The following is a 24,348-nucleotide window of genomic DNA, read 5'->3' as shown; positions in this document are numbered from 1 at the left end:
AGGTCGATGCAGTGGGAGAGGCAAGCTAATCCAGGTCATGGGTATGAGGATTTCTAAGAGTGATCTTCTGATTTGCAGCCTTCAAAATTCACCCATTAATAGTGGCACTGCCAGTTCTCCTAAGACCTCAGGATCCACGGAATTGGATGCATTTTTAGCATAATTTGGGTTGAGGAAGGCCAATTCAGAGGTCATTCATTATGGTAGAAAGTAGTGAGAATGCATTTGCAGAAAGAAAGTTTTGTGATAGAGCAGAGTGAAGACTTTGTACAGCTGCTGGCTGAGCCTTAAGGGTGGCTTATTGAGCTCCGTGAATATTTTAGAAGCATTCACAGAATAACTAGCTCTTCTCAGGGGTGAAAACCTTTCCAGGCTGATTAATTCTATTTTGCCTTTTCCTGATGTTAGATCAGTATAGTAGGAGTGCTATAGGTAGCTGGGTCAACTTTTACTAATGAGAGGTGAGGGAGGACTCAACAAAACTGTTTTGCAAATGGAAGCAGAAGCCTATGGGCACTTCCTCACAATTTCAACCTGTCAATGAGGAAGTACTGTAAAGCCTCACCATGCCCTTCAGTCTCAACAATTAAGAACGGAAGGCGTGGAACCTATCCTCAGGCGGCGTTCAGTCCATTTGGAGAGCAACAAGCTGGGAGAGGCCATCTTCACTGTTAGTAACGTTGAATTGCTTGGCTGCTTCCACTCGCAGAAAGCAGCAGTCTCCTAAGGCACATAGCATTTTGGGCTCCAATGTTCCTAAATATTTTTAAATAGGCTATTGAAGAGTTTTTCAAGTGTGTCCTCAGTTCTATGGCCAACTAAACCTGGCTACTCTTTATCTTACGTTCAAAGCTTTTCAGTCCATTGGACTTTGTGCTGTTTCAAGAGAATGTGCAACTCTTTTTTTGGACAACAGGCACTTCCTTTCTTGAATTTTAAAACTTGTTTCATGGAAATCTTGGATGAATATCCCACAGAATGTTCTCTGGGAAACACTGTCCTGGGCCTGATCACTTTCTTCCTCCCACGGTTCTCATGTGAGATTCAGATGGAGAAATGCATTGGTAAGAGAGAAGGAGGAAGACAGGAGAGAGAAAGAGGAGAATGGAGAGATGAAATCAATGGTACAGATGGTATTTGTTTCCAGAAATATAATTTTGATTTTACTTTGCATGGTATATTTATTTTGTACTTCAAACCAATTAGAGAATTACAATCTACCTTTCTTGTTTTGATTTAGTCTTCAGCCTTAGAGCTCACGCATATTATCAATAAAATGTTCAAATATTACTGGCAGTCGGGAGATGGATATCAATTGAAAAGGTTTTTTTAATTAAAAATGAAAGGAAGTGTGGCACTAAATCATTCCAATTTTAGCCATCCCAATCAGAAAACTGACTGTGTCTTGGAGTGCTATAATGTATGGATTGGTCTGATGTATCCAAAATGTATTTTAAGAGCATAGGATATTTGAGTGTTACTGACAATTTCAAACTTATCCTAACTAGGAATTATAGACTCATAGGTCTTAAGATCAAAAACAAGCCAAAGAGATATGTAGGCTAAACCTCCATCTGTAGGCAGATGGGATATGATTATCACAATTTTAGGGATGAAGAAAATTAAGATTCACAACACATAAATGTTTAACTAAAGATTTCATCAATGTTAAGTAGTAGGCTCAGAATAGGAATCCAGATCTTTTGCTTCCTATTACCCTTTAAAAAATTAAAACCCAGTTAAAAGATAAAATTACTGTATATGCATGTAGACAAAATTTGAAAGCTGCATACCATTTCAACCTAGTAGCTAAGGGCTACAGTAAACGTGCTGTTCACTTTTTTTTAACTTATTATGCTTTTATTAGTAGAGTTCCTTTTCTCCCTTAATTATTTCCCAGCCCAAATGCTCCTTTTTATTTTTTATTTTGTTTTTTTTTAAATAAATTGTATGTTAAAGTAAAAATAAAGTGTATGTTAAAGTAGATAATATGATGCTATGAGATACACATCTATAGTAAATGGTTATTAGAGTGGAAGTAATTAACACATCCATCACCACACATAGTTAGCCACGCCCCTGCCTCATGGCAAGAGCAGGTGTAATCTACTCATTGAGCAAAAATCCTGAATACAACATGCTGGTATTAACCATAGTCCTCATGTCCTATATTAGTCCTTTCACTTGTTCATCCTACATACTCGCTACTTTGTATCCTTCTGTCTCCATCTCCTTATTTCATTTCCTCCAAGGGCTTCTGGCTACCAAGTGTTTTACAAAGCACTTCTGGATCTTTCTGCAATCTAGTACAAGGACTAAAAACCAACAGTCTTCATTACCTGAAGGTTTGGGATTTTAATGGCCCAGAAGATGACAGACCAAAGAGTCTGAAAACACTTGAGAAGGCAGATAATCTCAGGATCTCCCAAACCACTCATAAAATGGAGAGCTGTCTTTTCAATAATGACCTTCAAATGTACATACAAAAAATGTGTGGTTCCAAGTAACAGCCACGAACATTGAATTAGAGACTTGTAGCAAGTCGATGTTTCTAGATAACCAAGCACCACAAAACTCAGTGACTTAAAACAGTTAGTAGTTACTATTGTTCATAATTGTGTGTGTCACCTTGGGCCGCCTGGCAGACGTTAGCAGGTTCAGGATGACCTAACCCAGAGGCCCTGCAACTGGCCGGCTAAAGGCTGGAGCAACTTGAGTGTGTGTCTCATCTTCCAGCAGGCCAGCCTGGCCTTATTCACAAGGCAGTAACAGGGGTCAGAGGAAGCAGAATCATGCAAGGCATTGGGATTGGCACACCATCATTTCTGCTGTATTCTGTTGGCTAAAGCAAGTCACAAGGCCAGCTCGAATTCAAAGGGAAAGGAAAAAGAATTAACCTCTTATAAGAGAAGCATCAAACTTATATTGTTCATGGCATGGATGCAGAGACTAATAAAAATTGGGATCACTTTTTTGCAGTTTACCACATGACACTTCTCTTGATGATGGCATTTAAGCTAGGCTTTATTTAACTATTGTATGAGTTCATTCATCATTTCAGTACATACATATTGAGCACCTCGATTGGGAAAGCACTGTGCTGCGTGCTGGAGATCCAGATAGAAAGGAATACAGGATAGCCTCGCCTGCGGGGCATGTCCATATTCACACGGATTTAACTTTCGTAACAATTTCATTTGAAATAAAGAAATTACCGGCCGGGCGCGGTGGCTCACGCTTGTAATCCCAGCACTTTGGGAGGCCGAGGCAGGCAGATCACGAGGTCAGGAGATGGAGACCACAGTGAAACCCCGTCTCTACTAAAAATACAAAAAATTAGCCAGGCATGGTGGCGGGCACCTGTAGTCCCAGCTACCAGGAGAGGCTGAGGCAGGAGAATGGCGTGAACCCCGGGAGGCGGAGCTTGAAGTGAGCCGAGATCGCGCCACTGCACTCCAGCCTGGGTGACAGAGCAAGACTCCGTCTCAAAAAAAAAAAAAAAAAAAAAAAAAAAAAAGAAATTACCTATATTTTAAAGGGTTATTTAGAAAACATTTGAGCTTTAAAACTAATCTTTTTTATCACCATTTTGATGGTCATCAACATGGGAGGCATTTTTGCAAAAACTCAGGCTTTTAAGTCTGACATACTAGGGTTCATATCCCAAGCCCATCACATTCTGGCTGTGTGACTTGGGCCATTTACTTAACCTCTCTGAGTTCCAGTTTCTTTATCTGTAAAAGGGAGACAAGAATACCAACCTCATAGCTAATGTCAATGTAAACTGTAATAATCAGCTGCTCCAAGACTGTCTCATTTACAGGTAATATTCAAAAAATAATAACCACAATAATCGTACCTTCACAACTTCTCACATCTCCACACATAAAGACGCCAGGCTTGGAAAATGTATTTTCCACTAGACAGTAAGTGAAGAGAGAATAGTTCAAAGTTTGAGGCTGACAAAAACTGAAAATGTCCTTTAGTTGCAAAGCACATCTTCCTCAATTAGAAAATTACATTCGAAAAAGGCAAACGATATTTAACTAGTGGTACTGACATTTCCTTCCTGGTGTTTTTTTCGAGGACAGACAGGGTCATGGAGAGCCAAAAAGGGACATTCTGCTCTCCTTTCTTTGCGGCACTGCAGTGTTATTTATTCTGGCAGAACTGCCACTATGCTCAAATGACAGGCACAGAGAGTATAATAAACAAAGATTCGGCTAACTCTATTGAGCAGGACAGTTATCAGGGGTTGAAAAGAGGCCAAATGCATTTCCCCAGTTAGAAATGAAACAAGAGAGCAGGAATAGCTAAGAGTGCAATGAATTTTTTCCTTTATATAAAATATACAAGCTTTAGCCTCTGCACTCTTGGCTCAAGAAAGAGCTAGCAAAACAAAATGCTGAACGGATTTTTTGGCCTTTTAAATCATTGCATTTCGTATATACATTTTATTATTAAAACTATGTGGCTCTCAATATTTGTAATAACATATTAGCCATTATCAGAAAAAAACTAATGTTTAATATTAAAAATGACATATTCTCCTAGATCTGATAAATCTACTTTCCTCTCCATCTCCTGAAAACATGTACTTAGAGCAAAATACATAGTTCTTTATTGGGTCAATAAGCTAAACTATTGTTGAAGCAATTTATCATAGATATCATGATTAATATTTAAATTTAACCACTATTTTGTTGACAGCATACTTTTTTAAAAATAATGAGTGGCAAAATTTTAACCATTATGTTGTATTTATTATCTGATGATTTAAAGTTATTTTTAAGTATTATAATCTGTATGATACTTTGGTAAAACCCCAATACTTTTTTATTCCTCTAGATTCTTCTATTTGAAAATAAAAATGGTCTCACAAAGTAATGAAAAAACAAATGTACAATTGCAGAGAAAAGGTTTTTAGCTCTTGAGGAAATCATTATACATATGGGTATTTTGGTAAGGAAATGGAGCAGAAGGGGGATTATTTAGAAAGCAGGTTTGTCTCCGATATTTGCTAAATTGTGTAGTTTGGGTTGTCATGGTAATAAGCAACATGATTTAAATAAGTCTACACAGAAATAGAAGTCACTCATACTATATTCATAAGAATCAAAGAAATCTCATTATTTAATGGTAAAAAAAAAAAATCCCCGGTTTGGATGAAGAAGGGAAAAAAAATGGTGTGTCAAATTTATTTTTCTGACAAACTGCTTGTTATTTTATCTCTGAAAGAACATAAAGACAAAATATTTAGAACTAAACAACAAAGGTAACACTACAGATAAAACTTCTGGAATACACTAAGAGGTATTTAGGAGATGATACTTTATAGACTCAGGGTAAAAAAACATCATTGGAAACTATGAAACAAATATTCAGCTCATGAATTCAGGAAAAAAAATCACCCAAAAAGTCAAAATTCAAAGAAAGGAAAAAGAAGGATATCATAAAACTACAGAAAATATATTTTTGAAACTTCAGAAATTAATTAAAATAATATAAATGTGAAAGTGACTAAATGAAAATATGATTCTTGAAAATAATTTGTATAGGCAGATTCTTGAGCAAGAATTATCAATGATCGTGGGGACAATGCATAAACAAACAGTATCAGGAATGTAAATGTCAAACTACAGTTGAAATGGAGATTAAAAGATTACTAAACAAAGCTAGCTATGATTTAGCTGGTGAATAAATTAAAAGTATCAAAGTGGGTGAAATTCCAGAAAATATGTGTGACTCAAAAAAGAAAGAAAATCATCTGAAACTATAATATACATTTTAAAATAATCAGTATCCAAAAGCCAACTCTCCTTTCAAATGCTCAGAAGATTTTAGGGAGATCTCACCAGACATTAAAGGAGTATGTGATCTTCATTTAGTACAAAATGTTTTGGAGAGAAAAAACAGAGAGAGGAAGAAAAGAGAAAGCTATCCAACCCACTCTTTAATGTAAATTTGATAGCAACAGATTGTATAAGAAAAAAACAAAAGAATCTCATCTCACTAATGAAAATAAATGCAAACATAAATAAAGACTAGAAAATAGAATCTAGTATATCATGAGCAAATAGGGTTTGCAGTATAAATGAAGAATGATTCAACATAAAAAAATAAACATCAATGCAATGTGTCACAAGAGCAAAGGAAAGAAGGAAATTGCTATGATCTTCCTAATAAAGAAAGAAAACCATTAGAAAATATTTGTATCCATCCATGATTGAAAACACTAGGCAGAGGTTATTTACTGGAACGCTAAGTAAATGTATTACTTGATGGCAAATATTTAGTTGCCATTATTTTGTAAACTAAACAATAAGATCCATTATCATCACAAATTTCCCACATGTATTGGCAGTGCTAGCCAATGCAATAAAATAAGAAGAAGTAAGATACATAAAGAAAAAAAGATAATCACGATCATTTACATAAGAAAGCAGTAAGCCATTTCACAGGAAATTTATTAGAACTAATAAGAAAAGTCAGCAGGATTTCTACATATAAGACCAACATAAGAAACTCAAGGTTCAGTATTCCAATAAATTAATGTATAATAGAATAGAACTCATTATAGCCACACAAAAAAAAGATTCACAGAAAAAGAAATAAAATAAAGGTGTGCATGAAATTGATAGAAAAAATCAAATATTATTTAGGGAATACAATAATAAATGTTGAAATATATTTGTGGAAGAAAAAAATCAATAGCCTAAATGGTATAATTTTTCCCATATTAATCTATAAATTAATTTGTAGTTAACATCCCAGAAGAATTGTTTTATGGATAGAGTCAAACTGATTATAAAATTAATATGTGAAAATAGAGGCCCCAAAATAACCAAAACACATAAGAAAAATAGAACTTGTGAGAAGTAATTAAAGCAATATATCATTGATACAGTTTTAGTAAAATAGATTAAAAATCTAGAGAGGGGTAAAGAAACATTGCTAGTAAACAGGGAGGGGATCATCGAATATTCAACTAAAAATGAAACTATCAACTCCTTACATACACAATAATTTTCTTGCTGTGCTGAAAATTTAAAGGTTTTTTTTTTTTTTTTTTTTAAATATAAGATGACCTTGCGGTAGGAACAGAATGTCTATGATAAGGCCTAAAGCTGGAGCATGGTCTATGATTGCATAAAGCCCAGTGAACATCCGTGGGCATGTGCCAGGGTGCAGGGCACAACTCGTCTTGCCAGAAGACATCGACTTTGCTTGCAATCAAGAAAATGCAAATAATCGCTCTCCTCGCAATTCTGCCACTAAATATACACCTCGGGGAAAATTCTAAACATATATCTCAAGAGACAAGTATGAGGATAAGTGCTGTTTGTAACTGAGAAAAAAAATGAAAAGAGACTTCAGTGTCCATCAATAGTGAAATAAATGAGTATACTGAGATTTCGTCATCCACAAGTAGTGCAGCAGTTAAAAAGAATAAACTAGGTCTCCAGGTATCAATATAGTTAAATTTCAAAAACCATGTGAAGTTAGCAAAGGATGTACAGAATAAAATATACCGTAGGATAGCATTTCTGTAGTTCTTAGTTACTCACAATGTTACATATTTGTTATGAAAAACCAATGGCTAGAGAAAATTTAAAAATGTGGAAGATTACATGTATTTGATAATATTGTTGTCTCTGGGGAGGGAAGGAGAAAAATGTATCTCTATAGGAAAACAAAAGGAATCTTGGCTTTTAGTTGTAATCATCTACGTCTTTTATGATAACGAAAACCTGAGGCAAAAGTTGAAAAATGTTAATGGTATTAATTCAAGGTAGTAGGTAAATGGGTGGCTTGCCCTGATTCCTTTTGTACTCTTCTTGACTACTGAATGTTTCCCAAAAAAGATAGCATACAATAAAAGAGGCTGGCTGGGCGCGGTGGCTCACGCCTGTAATCCCAGCACTTTGGGAGGCCAAGGCGGGCGGATCGCGAGGTCAGGAAATCGAGACCATCCTGGCTAACACAGCGAAACCCCGTCTCTACTAAAAATACAAAAAAATTAGCCGGGCGTCGTGGCGGGCACCTGTAGTCCCAGCTACTCGAGAGACTGAGGCAGGAGAATGGCGTGAACCCAGGAGGCGGAGCTTGCAGTGAGCGGAGATCACACCACTGCACTCCAGCCTGGGTGACAGAGCGAGACTCCGTCTCAAAAAAAAAAAAAAAAAGAGGCTTTTATCATGAAATGGACAAAGAAAAGTCGGGATAAGCGTATTTTTATTTTCTCACAAATGCACAGGAAATGTTATTATTTTATAATGCATTTGAAAATTATAAACATAAATTCATTTATTATGAATTAAGTACTTTCATTATAATTGATAAAGTAATGCATAAAATATATTTCATACCAACACCCAATTACTAATAAATGGATGCTCTAGATTTTGGGATTCTTATCTTTCTTACACACATCCTTTTGATTTGTAATTCCCACCAAAGAGTTTGAATGTTGATAATCATTTCAATAAAATGATTGATACAAGGAAAGGAAAGTGGAAACATACATAAAAAACATTTGGTTTTAATCAGATTCATTTATCTGTGTTCAATCCCTGCTTCAGAAGCAAGTTTCAATTTTTTCCCAGTTTTTGTCCCTGTTAAATGAAAATAGATGATCTCTTGTCCTTTTCCAAATGTTTAACAGCAATTGATAAAATACAGATCACATCAGAGAGAAAGAGAGAGATAGAAAACTTCACTTAGGAGGTGTTAAATATGTCATATGGTCAGATATTTTCCTGGGAACATTAATTTCCAATATTATTATCAAAAAGTGAAAAAAGTTTAATTTCTGGAAGTTTTCTTATTACTTTGCAGTTTCTAGATGTTTCCTTATTGCTCTTTCTATCATCTAGTCTACCATTTAGATTGTTTTTTAACTTACTTCATCCTCAGAAAACTGAGAAACAACGCATATTCTCTCTCACCATGATTCCTGGAATGTTAAGGGTGAATTGTATGTGGGTTGACAAAAAATACTTAATTTTAAGATGTCTCTGCTTTGTAATGAATAGCCACTGATCTCACCGCACTCCATACTACTAACAATCACTATAGATCATCTAGTTAATGACATGGATAGTCCCAAAGGGCAGAAAACACTTAAATGTGAAGCTAGGTGATGTTTATTATACAAGTTCCATTTCACATGGAGGGTGGAAGGCATATACATTCTAAAAAATCATGCTGCTTTATTTTCATTAAAATATTTCCCAACCACCTGCCTCAAAAAGGAGGGTGTACTCTCCACTTTAGGCTTCTGGTAGAGGGAATACTGGCAAGCCTTCATGTAAAGCAAAGGAGACGTGTCTATAAGGAAGCATGGCTGGGAAAATGAGGTGTTTACACCCTTTTGAGATTTTCCAAAACAATAAATTCCCTCATCATACCTGAGATGCTCCTGATGGCTGCATCCCTTGAAAGAGATTAATCTTCAAAGTTTTAACTCAAAGATTTAACCTGCCCAAGTTGACCTCAATTACTTGCAAACTACTATTTATGCTTTGTAACAACAATTAATTGCTTGTATGGCTACATTCCAGTCTTTAAAAAGTCATAAATTGCATCTGATTTATTTTATAAAAAACCTTTTTGTTGAATAATTTGAGAATAAAATAATCACAAGCATTTACACATAGAGCCCCAAGCACACACACACTTGACTGGATTTGGGGGCCTATGCTTAATCCAGCAAAACACAAGAAAATGGTGAACCCTGAAGACCGCAATAGTGGCCTTTTTAATAATAATAAAAAACAGTATCCCAAAGCTAAAAGCATATTGATATATCTCCAAATGCTATTGCACTTAGCAAGCATACCAAGGATTTTACAGTAAAGATGGGTAATTTTTCTGCAGAAGTAATGGCAACCCACCCTGCATAGAAAGCAAATAAATAAATACATGAATAAACCTATGAGATGAAATTTGAAAACAGTCGTGAGATGCTAGGTAAAGTTTTCATAAGTGATCTGTACAAATAGTATAGATGTAAACTGTAATCCAAAAGGTATTTTAATAGCTTGCCTACAGTGCAGCTAAAAGATTCCCTCCTTAGCTCCATCTTCAGGCTCAGAGAATATTTTATAAACAAAGTTCTGGTTTACTGTCCCTAATGACCAAGATCCTTGAGAAATACTCTCTTAGAACTGAAAATCAAATCCATTAAAAATAATCTTACAAATGTGCAGCCAAAAAACACATGAAGAAATGCTCATCATCACTGGCCATCAGAGAAATGCAAATCAAAACCACAGTGAGATACCATCTCACACCAGTTGGAATGGCCATCATTAAAAAAACAGGAAACAACAGGTGCTGGAGAGGATGTCGAGAAACAGGAACACTTTTACATTGTTGGTGGGACTGTAAACTAGTTCAACCATTGTGGAAGTCAGTGTGGCGATTCCTCAGGGATCTAGAACTAGAAATACCATTTGACCCAGCCATCCCATTACTGGGTATATACCCAAAGGACTATAAATCATGCTGCTATAAAGACACATGCACACTTATGTTTATTGCGGCACTATTCACAATAGCAAAGACTTGGAACCAACCCAAATGTCCAACAACGATAGACTGGATTAAGAAAATGTGGCACATATACACCATGGAATACTATGCAGCCATAAAAAATGATGAGTTCGTGTCCTTTGTAGGGACATGGATGACACTGGAAAACATCATTCTCAGTAAACTATCGCAAGGACAAAAAACCGAACACCACATGTTCTCACTCATAGGTGGGAATTGAACAATGAGAACTCATGGACACAGGAAGGGGAACATCACATTCCAGGGACTGTTGTGGGGTGGGGGGAGGGGGGAGGGACAGCATTAGGAGATATACCTAATGCTAAATGAGGAGTTAATGGGTGCAGGAAATCAACATGGCACATGGATACATATGTAACAAACCTGCACATTGTGCACATGTACCCTAAAACCTAAAGTATAATAAAAAAAAATAATAATAATAATCTTATAAAATAGGCTTAACATGCTTAGTGTCATTTTACTGTTTAAAAAATTATGTTATCCATCTATTAGGAGGTATCTCAGAATGTGTTTTTAAAATCACAAATTTTACCTAAAATACAAAAATAGAATTCTTCAATTTACAAAAAGTCTACAACAAAATCATTATACAAAAGACTTAGCCTTAAAAATCCTCAAGAACTAAAAGGAAACCATGAACAACATTGAGGATATTAATTCAGAATGTATTAATTTTCTAATCAATAAACTAAGAAATTATTATAATCCAATTTTATGGATTTTTGGGGGAGGAGGAACAATGAATCCCCAGAAGTTATATGGAAAACTGTATTTATGTGTGTGTGCATGTTTGTTTGTGTATGTTTATGGCATTCGTTGAATTCCCACATTAGACTTTGACCTAGAAGATGTTGAGATACACTATAAAGTTTCATAAGTATATTAAGTGCTACCTGATTGTATCAATCAGAGACATATGAAATCATAGAAAATTCTATCACTTAATATGAACAGCAAAAAATATTCTCTTATATTTGAAATCGTTGGATACCCCAAAAGCACATTAAGATACACCTATACATATTAAAAACTAATAGTATGCAAACTGAATTCTTAGTAGAAGAAAACCAAAATGTAGAATTAGGAAATGAGAACGTAAGCCAATTTAACTTAATCCACTTAAACCAATTAATTCACCTCACTTTCACAGCATCAAGGTAAAGATCAGCCTTTTCTGTCATTCGGTTAGACAGTCTTCAGACCAAACATGGATTATCCAAAATGCCACTGGGAGTTTTTTTTTTTAAATCAGCCAGCAGAATTCTTCAAAGCTATAATTATGTTTTCTCTATATGGAATATTTTTCCCTCTAATTAAGTAAAGATAACAAGTCTCACCTAATGAAGAAGTACAATTTTTCTGAAGAATATTAAATTGCTTGTTACAATCTTATTAGTACAGATTCTCTACGTTCATTTAGACACTAACATTCTCTTAGGTGTTGTCAGATGCTAGGGATGAATGTACTCACCTAACACACTGATACCACCTTCAATTTACATCCTACTGGATGTGTTCTTCTTTCTCTTTTCTGAGTGGAGTCATTAGTTTTGAGACCTTGGGAAGCTGTGATTCACTGTCAATAGTGCCACCTTCTACAGATCACCTCAGTTGGAGTTGGGGACACGGGGGCAATGTTGTGAATGTGCTGATGAAAATCTGGATCTCTAGGAAACTTACACTGCCTTAAAAATCATTTCCCTTATTATCAAAATATGTGAATTTAGAAATGTGGTAAGATGCAAAAATTATCCTGCTGATGATTTCAGGAATTGAATCATTGGATTAACATGTGAATTAAACAAATAATAACCTTAAGAGAAAATGGCTTCCACCTCTCTTTGAAACATTCTCTCTTTTTCATTGGTATAGGATCTGTTCAATACTTCCCTCTGTTATTTAAACCCATAATACAATTACAATGGGTAGCAAAGAGAAGATTTAATAGTTTGAGAAATTTCACAAGTGATATTATTGTCAAAAGCCTTCATTTTTTTCCTCCATAATCAATTTCAACAAAAAAACTAAGGCTCCAGACAGATACTGAAATGAGATCCCATTGCTTCTCGGTGAAAGACATTGCTACTTTTATACTTAAATCCTTGAGCCTTCATTCCTGTTTCACTTCATTCTCCCACCTGCTCCCAGATTCTCCATGGGATCCCCATCTCTACAGAGCACCTGTCCCCTGTTCCCAACATCTTCCCCACCTCAGCATGCCAGTTCCTTAGTTCAGGCACTGCGTGAGCCCCTGTCCACTGGCAGGACCTTGTCATTCCATATCCTATTTTTCTTAAAAGAAAAACACCAAAAAACAAACAAAAAAACCCCACAAAAAATCCCTACTGTTTAGGAAACATCACTGTTTCTAACCCATGTGGATCTTATTTTTGCAATACTAAAAAACCGCAAACCACTCTGGACTCTAGACAGGCATGTTACAAACATGTCAGACCTGTGCCCTAAGAGAAAGAGTGGCAGTTGAGCAATGCAAATCAATGATCCTTGCTTACCACAAGTCAAACCTGAGCAAAACACTAAAAAACAACACCCCTCTCTCTAATAGTGTTCTGTGAATCCTGATATTTCTATTTCCCAAGAACAAAATATCTCCCTTATCTGCTACTCTGTGAAACAAAAAGATCACGAGTGAAATGTAAAAGGAAGACTGGGCTGTATCTTGGGCGTCCACCATGTGAGTCATCTGCATTGTTTTCTACAACTCTCCCCTTCCCCATAAATAAGCTAATATAAAGTAAGATGCTTTCTTACCAGCCACAGCCATCACTATATATATATATAGATATATACATATATATATATATATATAGTGATGGCCATATATATACACATACATATAGTGATGGCTGTGGCTGGTAATATATATATATATACACACACACATACATATAGTGATGGCTGTGGCTGGTAATATATATATATATACACACACACATACAATAGTGATGGCTGTGGCTGGTAAAATATACATATATATATATAGAGAGAGAGAGAGAGAGAGAAATAAAGAGAGAGAGAGAGAGAGACAGAGAGAAAGAGAGAGAGAGAGAGACACAGGGTCTCAGTCTGTCATCCAGGCTGGAGTGCAGTGGTGCAATCATGACTCACTGCAGCCTCGCCATCCTGGGCTGAAGCAATTCTCCCACCTCAGCCTCCCAAGTAGCTGGGACCACAGGTATGTGCCACCACACCTGGCTAATTTTTTTGTATTTTTTTGGGGGGTGGGGTAGAGATGGGGCTTTACCATGTTGCCTAACATGGTCTCAAACACCGAAGTGATCCACCCACCTCAGTCTTCCAAAATGCTGGGATTACAGGCGTGAGCTACCACACCTAGTCCCATCACTATTATGATTACAGCAACCATTCCCATTGTGCCAGATACTCTGATGACAACTTAATATGCACCACCTCATTTAACCTTCAAATAACCCTGAAAAATAAACAAGTCCTTGCAACCTGGGTGTCAAAGAAACAGGCTTGGATAATCAAATAACTAACTCATGAGAAACGAATGTGATTAATCATAATGTTTTTAAATGTTTACGTTTAGGTCAACTAAAATACCATAAGAATGTAATATAAGAATTCATAAGAAACCAAAGGCTCAGTGAAAAAATGATCTCCATATATATGTTAGAAACTCAACTTATTTTAATGTATTAATATACATAATATTTAACATTAATAATATATTAGTCCAGTTGTGCTGCCCAAAAAAGTGGATTTCGTATCAAGTTGACAAGAATGAATGAATAAAAGTACACTCAAATAACCCTCTACAGGATTACTGTAGACTAGATAGATAGAGAGATGACTGATAGATAGATAGACAGATATAGATAATATATCCACATACATGTAGATTATATATATATATATATATATATAAAATCAACACACACACACACCATTTTATTCAGAACTTATGTTGAAATAAATGATAGGTTTTGATGTTTGAAGACATTGGAGAACTCTCCAAAGTTTCTATAACCTTGTACTTGCCCAAACTTCTATTAGCTTGCAAAACCCTGAAGAAGGATTCAAATGAGGGAAAACAGTAATTTTAAATTTAACATTGAATTTCACATTTGCTAATTCAATCTTGGGGATGTAAGTGCTGCGTTACAAAATAGGCCCAATTTTAGACACTGCAAAAATTATTGATCTTTTTTTAAAAGTTATTTTTCATTATACTTTGGTAGCTCCAATCATGTACCTCATTTCAGAATCCTATGGATGATATCCTTTATAAAAATTAAATACACTTTAGATCACGGACTTTGTTTATCAAAAGTGAGCAACTGGAGTATGTACAACTCCTCGAGGCACTTTCCCCTTCTCTAGCCCCTCTCTACCTTCAACCCCAAGAATTCTTGTCTAAGAGGCACACTTGGGAAAGTGTGGGGCCTCAATCGACTAGCCAGGTGAACCTGAGTCTAAAGAGCTGTCCTGGACCATTGGAGGGGGTGGGAGCAACCAGCATACACATGGATGCATTTTGCAAGTCTTGAGGATTGCAGGGAAAGGAATCCCAGTGATGAGAATTTATGAGGATTTGAAGAGAGAGGGTCAGTGATAGCCGTCTTCGTGGCCAGGAAAGCCTTAAGATGTCAATCAGCAAGCCAAGAAATCCCTCACCTCCTTGCTCCTGTCCCCATTTTACCTGACACTGGGGTGCAGCAGCCCACCTCACACCCTTCCCAGGAGGCTGACAGCTGCCCCCGCAGGCCTCACCTGTGGGAGAGGGAGGGGAACTCTCACCTTTGAACATACTTAATTTCTGCTCCAATGCTGGCTATTTCCGGATTAAAGCGTCCATAGAACTGTGATTTATTTAAAAGTGACCAGAAAAGTCTTGGGACCTGATTAAGTTTTATCTCAGAGTCTGAAAAATATTACCCCCATTGAATAAATGTGAAAGGGAGGTGGGACATTAGAAAATATGTTTTCATTATACCACAAGTCATGCTTTTTTAATAGCGTTACACCAAAACAAGTGAGAATAGTTTCATATAATGGTTAATTTGGTTACACTGAAATAAGTATAAGGCAACTGAGTTTGAAAAGTTGTGAACAATTCTGCTTATAATGTTGACCACCATAAAACAGACATATTTCTGGCAGCCACCATAATATTATCCATAATGCTGCCCTTTCAGATCAACAGTAATTCTAGCATGTCCCCCCAGCTATCTGGTTCAAAGGTTTGCAATTTTCTTAAGCAAAAGAATGGCAAATACTTAATGGAAGCCTTTCAATATTGTATTAGAAACAGCCAGCTCGTATCACAAAATGGAAAAGGGTTTCTTCAGTAATGAGGCAAAATAGACCATGAAAGAGTAGAAGTGTTAAGAAAATTCTACACCAAATCCTCTCTGTCTCACAAGGTGTGTTCTTAAGATGATGCTCTAAATCACAGCGGTGAAGCCCTGGGTAGAAACCTATTCAGAGCTATAGAAAAGAAAATCTTTAACAATCCGCAGTTCTCGATGCGATTGCTGTAGCCGGGCAGAGAGGTGATTGAGCTCACTTGGGAAGCCCTACGATGCTGCTATTTGCCGCTCAAACGTGCTAGCACTGTAAAAGAAGCCCTGGCAACCTCACAATTCCTAAAAAGAATGAGCAGAGCATGGCTTTGGTCTGAGTGGAATTCATGAAACACCCGAGTGGAGGTGATGCCTCCTTGGGGAGAATGGCTGTTATCTGTGGGAAGAGAGGGCCACATGCCTTTGGATCCACTGGGGGAAAAGTGGACAGTGAGGAGAATGGAATGGAAGATCCATGGCATCCCTGTCCATCAGTGGGTGCCAATTTTCTACATGTGAAATTATGGGAATCTATGTATGGGTTCTCCAGATGGTTTAAACAAGGACTTTGTTAATACCTTTGGTGGTCATTGGGTGTCAGCTGACAATTCACAGAGGTGCGGAGGCCAAACAGTTCTAGAAAAGTCAAAATAAACTTAGCAACTTTATTAGTTTTTCTTTAGAAATAATTTGATGTAATTTAAGATTATATTTTCATTGCTAAATATGATCAATTTAATGTGAACTGATGGCAAGTTATGAATAAACTACACACGGGTCTTCCATATGCCTAGTGGCCAGACAAGTTCAGGTCTACGCTCTCGAAAACACTAGAGAACAATAGCTAAAAAAGATCCAACTCACTCAATATGGGAGTCTCAAAGCCTACACACCTTTGTGCATTAGACTGTCCCTCAATCTTTCAAGTTTCTCGACCCACATGTGCTAGGTGGAGATGCTTATTCACAGTCTTGAGGTTTCCTTACAGGAAAAGGAAGCCCCTTTAGCTGTAAGTCTCTCGGCTTCTGAAGACAGACTTGTTCCCTTCGAGTCTAGGAGGAAGCCTGGACAAGGAGAGCTCAGGGCAGTTTTCCTGCGCTTGCGGGGAGCACGTCATGGCCTCTGCTCCTCCAAGCTCTAAGAGGGCACTGGACACTTCAGGGCTTCCTGGAACTGGTGGTGAAGTCGATCTGAGTCAGGGGCGCAGCAGGCAGAAGCAACTGGTTCACGGTGTAAATGGCATCTTCTCATGTCTGCTGTGTCACTCATCAAATTGCTATTTTGACTCCCAAATGCCTTACTCCATTGTCTTTTTTTTTTTTTTTTTGAGATGGAATTTTGCTCTTGTTGCCCAGGTGGGAGTACAGTGGCATGATCTCGGCTCACTGCAACCTCCGCCTCCCAGGTTCAAGTGATTCTCCTGCCTCAGCCTCCCGAGTAGCTGGGACTACAGGGATACACCACCACGCCTGGCTAATTTTTTGTATTTTTGTGTTTTTAGTAGAGATGGGGTTTTGCCATGTTGGTCAGCCAGGTCTTGAACTCCTGACCTCAGGTGATCCACCCGCATTGGCCTCCCAAAGTGCTGGGATTACAGGCATGAGCCACCGCGCCTGGCCTCTTACTACATTGTCTTATTCCTCAATCAATTAAGAATCAGAGATGGAAATGGGTGCTATTAAGTAATCGCCCCCCCCATCGAAAGACCATGATAGCACTGAGCAAAGTTGAGCACATGAGTGTCTGATGCAGCAAGAACACACGAGAGGTGAAGACATGGTGAGGAGAGCACAGGTACTGCCATAAGAGGCTGATGCTCTGTCTGTGTTTGGGAGATCAAGGTGGAGTGGACTGAGCGAAACTGTGCTTGCATTACCGGAGACTGTAATCATGAGTTTTGTAATAATGACATTCGCATACAAATTTAAATGATATGCAATATCCTTTATTTTAGAAGTCATAAAATTATAGTTTAGAAAAAGAAATGCCTCAGAAAATGATGAAAATAGTAAGCCTTTGGTTTTTACATGAGTTTCTCCAGAGGAAGGGCACTGGAAGGAGATGTGAGGAAGCAGACTGTGGTCACAACTGTGAGCAGTGCTTCACATTTTCCTAGAGTCATCGTTTAAAAATAAAACGTGTCGTTTTTAGCTATTTAACAACATTTTTTCCCAAGGTAATTTATATGTACATGGTTGATGAACAACAAAGTTTTAAGCAAATATAGGGCATTATATTATTGCTATTTTTTATTACTGTTATTATTTTACCTGTTTGGACCAAATCATTTTCAGCTAAGCCTAATAAATAAAATTTCAGTGTTTCAATATTTAAAGTGCCACTAAGTGTGGCCCTCAGTGGTCCCCAGCCCACAGGGTCGGGGCCAAGCACTGCACAGCAGTCAGGCTCACAGAGGACAACACCCCAGTAGGCAGCCACACATTAATCGTAGACTGGATTCTGATCCAGCAAACGTGGCAAACACTTCTGCTGATTTTAATTAATCGCATCAACCTCACCTGCAAGATACCCGGGGTTTTTGTTTAGAAGCAAAACCTATTTGGATCCAGGTAGAGAAAGTAGAATTATTTTAATATGCTATATGATTAATACTGGACCTATTTTACTGTAATCCAAGAAATGAATCCATCATGTAACAAATAGACATTCACCAGCTTCAATTTCACTAATTTTCCCTTTATAACTTGTTAGAGTAAATTGTAGTGATATTTATTCTCTCTTGCCAAATTTTCAAATACATATATATATACACACACACACACACACATATATATATAGTCAGTATACATGTCTGTATATTGTATGTATATACATGTCTGGATGAAAAGTATGTCTATTCTATCACAAGGTATATTTACTGTGTGTGTGTATATATATATATATATATATATATACAGTAATAAATACATATATACTGTGAAAAATATGTCTATTCTATCACAATCAATGTGCTCTACAACTTTGACCATAAGGATATTATTTCTTTATATAATCTTTTTTGACATGATTACAACATTTCAAAAACACAAGACTGGTAAACAACCAGAGCCTATGCTAAGGTTATTCAAGTTTTTGAGACTTTTCTGTGACTGAGGAAATGGGCCTATAAATCTGCAAAACCATAAGCTTTCCATGAATTTAAATGAATTAGAAATACTGCAAATATAACCTTTTCTTGCATTATTTGGGGATTTAAATTCAGGTTTGGGTGACTCATGGGAGAAATAGAGAAGAAAATATGGGAGTTATGACAGAAATGAGAATACTGTCTAAGTCAAACTTCTAATATGTTGATTCACCTCTAATTTCCCATTAATCCCTGTTCTCATTCATATGCTTAGTAATAAGTTTTAAAAGATAAGACCATCCTTATGAATTTACACATGGCCACAGTGGCAATATTCCCATGAAAAGACAAATCATGTGTTTTCCACAGTTTATGTTTGTAGTTTTTCTCTGTGTGTGTGTTTGTAGCGAAAACTGTAGACCATTATATAAGTATTTCCAATTATATAAACTTAAGGCTCTGTAAAATTTAAATGTCAAATGAAAATTTTCTAGAAGTTTCTATGTACAGCTGGACTTTATATTCATTTTTTCAGTGTCAACTTCAGCAGAGCTGTCAATAATTTTATACATAGTTAATCTGGTAGACTTAGCATATTAGTATCATTCTGTGAATCGTCTTTATACTTACAGGAAATTAATAAATTAACTGATAACAATAAACAACAGCAAAATCAAGAGTCCTCATCATAGTAAATACTACAATATTTCTGCTGAAAGATGGATTATACCATAGCTACTCTCAAATCACAGACTATTGAATGTGCTGATCAATGTTCAGTGGGATTTGAGATGTGTACATTTTAATAAGAATTTCAGTATCCTCTTGTCTTTGAAATCTTCTGAGATGTCTATATTTATTTAAGAACTTTCCCATTAATAGATATTAGTTCTAATGTTTTCCAAGAAACCTCTAAAGGCATCAATTTTCAGGAATTTAATTTAAATTTAAGAAGTCTATACGGATGACAAGGAAATTCTCAGGTTTCATTCGAAGACAAGTACGTGAAGACTTGTGAATATGATTGTGCTCTCAATTGTCTGCTCAAGGTCACTGTTAGTGACAAGAATAACAAGGAAGTTTTCCACTGATAATATGTAATGGAGAGAGATAATTTTTAGATGATGAAATAGCCCTGAAAATCTACGGTTTAAGATGTTTAGGGGCCAGGCGCGGTGGCTCATGCCTGTAATCCCAGCACTTTGGGAGGCCGAGGCGGGCAGATCACCTGAGGTCAGGAGTTCAAGACCAGCCTGACCAACATGGAGAAACCCCGTCTCTACTAAAAATACAAAATTAGCCGGGTGTGGTGGCGCATGCCTGTAATCCCAGCTACTCGGGAGGCTGAGGTAGGAGAATCGCCTGAACCTGGGAGGCAGAGGTTGCAGTGAGTCAAGATCATGCCATTGCACTCCCGCCTGGGCAACAAGAGCGAAACTCCATCTCAGAAAAAGAAAAAAAGATTAGGGATATGAACCAAAATGATTACCATAGAGACCCTCTGTCACATAATCCACGAAGTAAGTGAAGAAATAAGATGAAGAATTACTGATCCAAAACCCATCATGAAATCGGTTCCAAAGGAGGCATGAGCTACTCCACAAATTCCAGTGCCTTACCTGTTCTTAGAGTGTCTTCTTCCTGGATTTATAAAATTTTTATATTTACTGGTACACAAAAGGCCACATCTACCTTCAGTCCATAAAGTATGCATTTGCATATCTATGCATAGGAGATTATTAATTCATCAGTGTAATTACCTGAGGGTACCCCAGGGAGAGGGTTTCACTTTCTAAAGAATAATAATTAAACCCATCGAGTCAGATTACCTTGTTAAAATAAAATATATTAATGAAGTTTAACTTATTGGTCACCCTGTAATATGAAGCTGCTTTTGGAGTTGAGCCTTTAAGTTATTTATTACAGTAATAACAACAGAACTTAACATCCATCAACTCCTACCTTTTCTGTTCATCTTGACTGTGGAGGCAAGAATTCATGGTATTCACCAAAAAGCTGAACAAACGACTGTACAGGGACTTGGCCAAGAGGTCTCGGAAAAACTCAGCAATCTGTATGGTATGTCGTCGTATTATCATATCCCCTAAAATGGTAGAAAGAAAAGGAGGAGTGAGCACAAGGGTTCCCTCACTTAGAAGCCAACCAAAACTCCACACCTCTTATTAATTCCTCACACGTCCATATGACAAGTGATGCATAAAAATTATACTGATTCTAATAAATGAGAAGGTCTTTGTCAGTTACTATGCAAAATGTTTACTAAAACAAAAGTCATGTACATTGCCATCGTCTTTGTTAGAATGGTTGACCACAGTGTTCCACCTTTATTGTATAGGTTGTGTAATTTCACCTCAGTTAGGGAAACAGTTCTTCACAGGGTCCCTCTTGGCAAGGCTTTTGATAACAACTCACTGGTTTGGATACTGAATCATCCTAAGGCATGTGGAAACAGGCTTTTTGGAAAATCAGATATATTTTAAATATTTTCAAAGGCATGATCTCATCAACCAGAATGTGGTTCTGGAGTTTGGAAAGAAGACTGGGCCTTAGGTAGGAATTTCTACGTCATTCTCAAAGAGACAGTGATTGAACTCTTGAGTGATAGGTTTGTGGAAGAGACTAGAATAGGGATGGGGCCAAGGAAAAAAGAGCAACGGTGGTTTGGCATTGAGCCTATCCCATCACCGTTGCAGGAGGGCTGAGTGTGAATGTGAGCCTAGAATTCATATTCTATGGCCTTGGCCAAACTTGCTGACCATTGTGTCTCAGGCAGAGCAGGAGACTAGGAACAGGGTGAGGTCCACGTGCAATGCGGGTTGAAGCGTTTTCAATCTGTTAGAAGCACGGGTGAGGAAGGATACCTACTGATACTGGCAGAAAATGTAGTCAGAGAGCTGCAAGTTCAAGGCCATCGAGATGGAACAACACAAGGGGAAGGGGCAGCGAAAGCAGTTGTGGCCATTTATGACATTGTGAAACTGACGTTCCTAGAGCCATGCAACTGAGGAGGGCAGGTGGGTCACCCACAGGGTGGTGGTAGCAAGTGAGGGTGGTGTAAGCAGAGGAAATCATAGATACTAATGGTGACCTCAATGTTTCTCAAAAGAAGGTGCGAAGAAGAACAATGTCTTCAAGATGCTTAGTGTGGCTGGAGGCAAGGGTGCCAGTGGGGCCTCCTAAGCCATCTAAAGTGACGAACTGGAGTATCTTTGAAAGACCGTTGGCCTTATTCCTGAAATGCCTATTGCATTTCAGAAAGATTATTTCAGAAGTGGTGTGGAAGGAGGGCAAGTTGAGTTAAGGCCAGATAAAAGAGGAACCAGGAGTGTCTTGCTGTAATGCAGGGAAAGAATGATAAATTCAGCAGTGCTGATGAAAATGAAGGGAAGGCAGTAGGAATGGGAGATATTTATGGCGTGTGTCTGACCTATGCATGGAGGAGGTAGAAGATAAAGAGCTATCAAGGATAACTTTTGGGCAACTGAGTGAACAATGGGGAGATTCATTAAGTTTGGGGATATTCTGAGAGTAGAAGTGAGGCAGGAATAATGACTCACCTACCTAAATACCTGCACGTAGGCCCAAAAGGCCATAGAGGAAGAATAGTAGCGATTTAGAGAAAAAAGATTAGATGAATGGTGAGTTCTCACAATCATAATAAAGAGGAAAATCGTAAGGCCATCATTCAGAGTGAGTACTTGAAGATCATGTGGGAAAACCACTCTCTTTGTTCACTGAGTAGAGACGCATGCAGCATAGAGATTAAGCATGTCATCTGGGAGTCAGACAGCGCTAGATTCTAATTCCAAACATGTCACTTACTAGTGATTTGAGGTTCAAAGTTATTTAACTTATTTGAATTTTAGTTTTCCCCTCTGTTAAAATGGAAATAGTAATGCCCACATCAGAGCAATCTGTGAGAATTCAAACACTATAATTTTTATAGGACTTGGCACAATGCCTATCAGTTTATATATGTCCAATAAATGACAGCTGTTCTAACCAATGAGGTAGCAGGAAAAGGTTGGTCCTTCATTGAAGAGTGCAGCATGGCACCACACATGCAAATGGATCCAATCTTTTCTTTGAAGAAACCCTCTTGGATTGATGGTTTTGTTTTTCTAAGGTGACAGATTATCTAGAAAGGGTGACCAGTTAGGCAAAATGGCCTCTCAGGAGCATAAAGAGTCTACACTATAGTCATGTCAAATGGCCAAACAGGCTCATAATACTTCTCTGATTTGGCATTCAATTCATAGAAATAGTTTCACTAAGCGGGGACAGGTCAAACTGTATTTAATTTTCGTATTTGATTCTAAATTGCACCAAGATGTTAGAGTATAAAAAAATTACCTTTAAAATATTGAATATCAGTTGTTAAGGCAGATGCCAATTCATCTGTTGATACTTGTAACATTCCAGCCACTAAAATTAAATCAGCATTATAAACAAGTTAGTATATTTTTTGATACCAAGAACATTGAATTTTATGGCCATAATTGATAAGTTTTATATAGGCACATTACAAAACATGAGTATTTTAAAAAGTCATTACCACTGTAATTGTCAAATTCAACTTGAGAAACATCTTACAGTAATCAAAATATTAATGAGTTCTTACAGTTCTGTGCATTAACTCACAGCAGGTTTTTTTCCTCCCTGTCCTCACAGATGGTATGGAATTGTTTTTTTTCCAGGTTCCTGGTTACATCTCTTTGATATAGGTGAAGATATGTTGTTTACTGACAATCTGTGGTTTTAAGGTAATTTTTAAAATCTGGGAGCGACTAACGAGGCAACTCCAAAGAGAGAGATTCTTGGTAAGATCTTTGAAAGGGAAGTAATTACATTCTGTTTAAAATGTTTAGCTAATAACATGCCCCCAAAATACACTGGGTGGTGGGGTGAAGGGTACTTAGAACAATATAAATAAACACAAGTATGTGCTAAAGAATCAGCGTTGTTAATGTGGTGCACAGAATGAGAACATAAAAGTACATCTTGCTACTCATTTCCACAACAGATTATAAGAAAAAACAAAGGAGAGAATTTTCCCCCCTCACTGAATTCTACTATAGAGGAAAGGGTTTAAGCCAACTGGCTTTTCTGTACTATGTCGCCATCTACTGGTTGATCTGCAAAATTGCACATCAATGTGGTTAATGTCAGAAGGTCATGTTCCACTGACCTTGTTCCAGGAGCTGGAGGTCAGAAACGAAGGCAGAGTTCCCCTCATTCAGGGCAGTAAACCCAATGTCTCCGAGGTGCAATATTGCTGCTAGAATTACGAACAGATTCTCCACCTCCTATGCATTTTACAAACAGAGA

General features: G+C 37.3%; 1 protein-coding gene across 1 annotated transcript in view; it reads right to left on the bottom strand.

The window, feature by feature from the left end:
- MYO16 (myosin XVI) overlaps nt 1-24,348 on the bottom strand; it is a 575,469-nt gene that overhangs the window by 227,727 nt on the left and 323,394 nt on the right. The window contains exons 18-20 of the mRNA XM_030813681.1: nt 24,209-24,326; nt 23,374-23,445; nt 20,962-21,103 (exon numbers count right to left, since the gene is read on the bottom strand). Of these exons, the coding sequence (XP_030669541.1) occupies nt 20,962-21,103; nt 23,374-23,445; nt 24,209-24,326 (332 nt within the window). The remainder of the gene's footprint in view (nt 1-20,961; nt 21,104-23,373; nt 23,446-24,208; nt 24,327-24,348) is intronic.

The sequence above is a fragment of the Nomascus leucogenys genome, chromosome 5 (assembly GCF_006542625.1).
Source record: "Nomascus leucogenys isolate Asia chromosome 5, Asia_NLE_v1, whole genome shotgun sequence".
NCBI classification, from domain to species: Eukaryota; Metazoa; Chordata; class Mammalia; order Primates; family Hylobatidae; genus Nomascus; species Nomascus leucogenys.
This window is presented reverse-complemented; position numbering and strand designations above follow the sequence as displayed.